The 4,289-nt window shown below is 32.3% G+C and overlaps 1 protein-coding gene across 1 annotated transcript in view; it reads right to left on the bottom strand.

Annotated features, from left to right (window-relative positions):
• Positions 1-4,289, bottom strand: part of LOC117173189 (solute carrier family 25 member 45-like) — a 9,490-nt gene continuing 5,201 nt past the window's right edge. The window contains exons 3-6 of the mRNA XM_033361612.1: positions 2,654-2,906; positions 2,372-2,507; positions 566-684; positions 1-465 (exon numbers count right to left, since the gene is read on the bottom strand). Of these exons, the coding sequence (XP_033217503.1) occupies positions 218-465; positions 566-684; positions 2,372-2,507; positions 2,654-2,906 (756 nt within the window). The 3' untranslated portion in view covers positions 1-217. The remainder of the gene's footprint in view (positions 466-565; positions 685-2,371; positions 2,508-2,653; positions 2,907-4,289) is intronic.

Raw genomic sequence — 4,289 nt, 5'->3', positions numbered from 1 at the left:
TAGATTAAACATCATTAATTGATTTTCTTGTAATAAACTATCCACTACCGTTGGCACAGCACACGTTTCAATACCCTTGGGTACTAAACACCCAGTATGCTCTTTATGTAATTTTACGGAAGTGTGCACTTTAAGGGTTAAACATACATTATTCCTTTGATTCAGGGCTAATTAAATTAATTAATTAATTCAGAACTAATTTGTAAATATTGGGACCCTAGTAGTGAGCGTTGGGAACTAGAACCCACAAAATCGAATGATAGCCATAAAAAATAGCTGCATTGACGGGAATAGAACGCAATGTAATCATGGCTGAGCCTTTAAAGAAACCATGAAGACCTTCTTTTCGATATAAGTGTATTCCACAATCCATCATTCCTTTATATTTTCGATTCTTGAAATCGTCTGCTTGTATTCTGGACTTTAGCGTGTCGAAGGGAATCACTGGCAACCAGGAACAAATACCTAAATAATGGACGGGACACTTTCACATTTTCGTTTTTAATGAGTAGATATTCGTTTCGTTTTCAGTGGAATTTTATTTTAGAAAGAAAAAAACATGTACCTGCTATCCCACCTGCTACGAGAATTTCGAAAGTTCTTGGATTCAAATCTAGCTGACCGTGTAAATTGTAGCGAAAGTACTGATATGTCACGATGTAAAATCCATTGGCGATAATATCCCTGTTTCAAATTAAAATAAGGTCTTTTAACATTTATTTGGGAAAAGGAACCTTCAAAATTACAGGAACCAGGCTGGAAGTAGAAAGAGGGAGAGAATTTGAAATTTGGGGATAGGAAAAGATAGAACTATTTCTCTCAATGGGTCATTTATTTGCATCCCTAAAACGCGATCTTTTCATATCCCCAATCTCAGTCATTTTCTATCTCTTTCTATGCCTTTCGAGACCTAAGACTCTTTATCTCTTTCTTATCCCGTAGACTATTTATCTATTACGAATTTTAATGTTTTTCAATCTCTTTATCCGCGATTCAGGTCGGGAAAAGATAGATGAAAAGACGGAGAGACAGAAAAAGTTGACCCGGATAGATGAAGGATAAGACGAGATAAAGAAGACGGTATTAAAAAAAACTTGAATTTAAATTTACATATCGGTAGAAAAAGATAAACTTTAAAGGATGTTGGATATGATGAGATAAAGAAGAGGAGATTGAAAAAGATAAAACGGAATTAAGATTGACTGAGATATCGAAAAATATTGATTTGGATAAATAAAGGATAGGGTGAGAAAGAGAAAAGGGTATTTAAAAAGGTACACGTGAATTTGGATTGAAGATTATATAAAAAAATATAGACATTGGTAGATGTATGATACGGTTTGATATGGAAGAGGATATTGAAAAATATAGACGTGAATTTAGATTAACTAAGAGATAGAAAAGGATTGACACGTGGATAGAAAAAGGATAGGATGATATAGAGAACAGGGGATTCAAAAAGCTAAACATGAATTGAGATTGACAAAGAGATAAAAAAAGATTGACATTGATAGATGTATGGTACGATGGGATAGAGAAGAGGGGATTAAAAAAGATTGACGAGAATTTATATAACAAAGAGAAAAATATTGACGAGGATAGATAAAGGATAGGGCGAGATATAAAGAGGCGATTAAAAAAGATAGACGAAAATTTAGATTAAAAAATAGATAGACAAATATTGACGGGGATAGATACATATTATAGGATGAGACAGAAAAGAGGAGATTGAAAAAGATAAACGAGAATTTAGATTGACAAAAAAATATAATAGGCAATTTTTTTCTATCTTTTTCCATCATGAAGATTCAAAATTTATTTAAACAGATAGGATCTCTATCTTTTTTTTTCAGCAGGAAAGGCCACTCGATCGGGAAGATATATAAAAATTCGTTCTGGCCGGGAATTTTTAATATTTTCAGTGGTAAAACCTTTCCTATCATTTTAAATTCCGCTAGATTAATATCACATAAAATAATGCAATTTTTAATCTCAACTTTTCAGTCAGACTTTCTAATCGATCATATTCAAATTAAAAACAAAATGTATGTAGTTTGGATTGTTTGAGCAATTGAAAAATAAATGTATTTGAAATTCGATAATTACGATAGATAAAAGTTTTAAAGTCGATTAAACTGTAAACATAATTGAATGAATTAAACCAATTTTAATTGAACGATTTATCTAAACATGCAAAGGTTTCAAAAAATATATATTTTATTATTTTCATCTCTATTGAATTCAAAGCGTTCAATTTTGTTCTCTCTAAATTCGAAAACATTTACTATTACTGTTTGCTACAAACATCCTTAACCAATTATTAAAGATTTTTTCCTCTAAAATTTAAAAACAATTATAAAATATTTTGAACCTGTAAAATGTAGGTGCACCTCCTATGAAGAAGCCATGAATTCCATATTTTTTATACACGTCCTTGGCTGTGTAGTACGTACTAGGTTTTTTTATTTGAATCATTTTATTTGAGTTTATGTTGTTCTTGAAAATACCTTTTAAAAATTGTATAATTTTTAAAATTAATTTTTTCTGATTCCACTTAATTAATTAAATTAAATTTAATCAAAAAATAAAACTTTTCTCATTTAACATTTAATTTTCAGATTTAATAGTAGGTACATTGTTCGATACTGGATACCTTTCCCAATTTGCATTCTGATTTTGATAAGTTCACTGGGACACGAAATTAAGGCTTGAGCAACCCCTCCAGCACATCCAGCTATAAAATTATCGTAATAATATCCTGAATTTGTGGGAAGGACGTAAGTTGGGCTGTGGCCCCGTGAAGATTGTAGAGAACTTAAACAGATTGCGTAAATTCCGAAGAACGCGGAATTTAGTGTCCCAGAACATAAAAGCGGAAAAAGCATCCCTTTGTAAAGTCCTTTTAACTGCAATTTTTTTTAGAACTTTTAAATTAAAAGCAACTGCTTTCAACGATAATTTACAGAATGCAGTTTAGGTTTTGGCTTGAAGGGCTCATTTGTATCCATAGGACTCAAAGATTCGTATGTTTTTCAATTACCAGAAATTTTCAAATTAAAATTTTCAATTACTAAAAATGCGTCAAAATAATTTAAAAGTTTTCAAATTGTTGTATCAAAAAATTAAAACATAACTTACAAGGAGTTTACCAGTACAATTTATTAAAGTTGATGAACTATTTAATTTCATACGAAACACTTTAAACTCTTTTGATCTTAAAGCCGAAATATACTGCATTCTCAACAAAATAGTTCAATAATCATATTTCTAACAATAGTTAAATTTTCCAAAAAAATGAGATTTTTAACAGTTAAATTTCTAATCAAATAGTTGAATTATCAGTAAACACTGAAAAAAAATGGTTAGTTGGGATAACTATTTGGTTTGTAAGATATGGTACTTAGTTTTTGGTAATAACTGAATAGTAACGGCAACTAATGGAATTTTTGTACCCACTAATAAAATAGCAGTAAGATATCTTACTAAATAAATAGTTGGCTCAACTAACCATTTTTTTCAGTGTATAAAGATGCATTTTCAATCAAATGCTTAAATTTTCAAACCAAAAATATTCAAATATCTCAAATATACATGCGTATATTATATATATATAATAAGGACAACCGCAGGATTTCGCCGGGATCGGGTGCTGATCTGAAAAATTGCACCCGCTTCCAGCGAAATCGCGGTAAAATTTCATCCACAACCACGTCTCTCAACCATGAGATAGGTGGTTACAGTCTGTAAAGGAATCAATATGACGATCCAGCAAAAGCCTCGTGCACCCTAAGAACACGGAGCGACCCAAGGACAACCGCCTTCTGCATTTTTCCCGCAAGTGTTCTAGCATATATTTGACACGCAGGGATGCTTTTTAGGCCATTAGCAAGTGAAAGCTTGGTACCTCCAAGAGCGCCGATGATAAGGATGATCAGTTTAACAGAATATTCCGGGTACAATTGTTGCAACTCCCTTATAAGGTCTCGATACCTCCCTTTCTTTTCATTGTCCTTGGCTATGATGTTTTTGTCAGCTGGTGCCGAAAATTCAATAACGAACATGGTTCGCTTCTCGAAGTCAAGAAGAACCATGTCAGGCCTTGAGTGAGCAGCAGAAACAATTATCGAGAATATAAAGTTCCAGTATATGCGGCACTTACCATTCTCGACAATTGACTCAATTTCCCTAAGGAGCATTTAGAGGAGCGATATTAAGGTGAATGCCGTAGGAGTGACAGAGATGGTAATAAAGCACTCTTAGTGCCGCATTGTGCCTTTGAATGTAGGTCG

Source organism: Belonocnema kinseyi, chromosome 5 (assembly GCF_010883055.1).
Source record: "Belonocnema kinseyi isolate 2016_QV_RU_SX_M_011 chromosome 5, B_treatae_v1, whole genome shotgun sequence".
Taxonomy (NCBI): domain Eukaryota; kingdom Metazoa; phylum Arthropoda; class Insecta; order Hymenoptera; family Cynipidae; genus Belonocnema; species Belonocnema kinseyi.
This window is presented reverse-complemented; position numbering and strand designations above follow the sequence as displayed.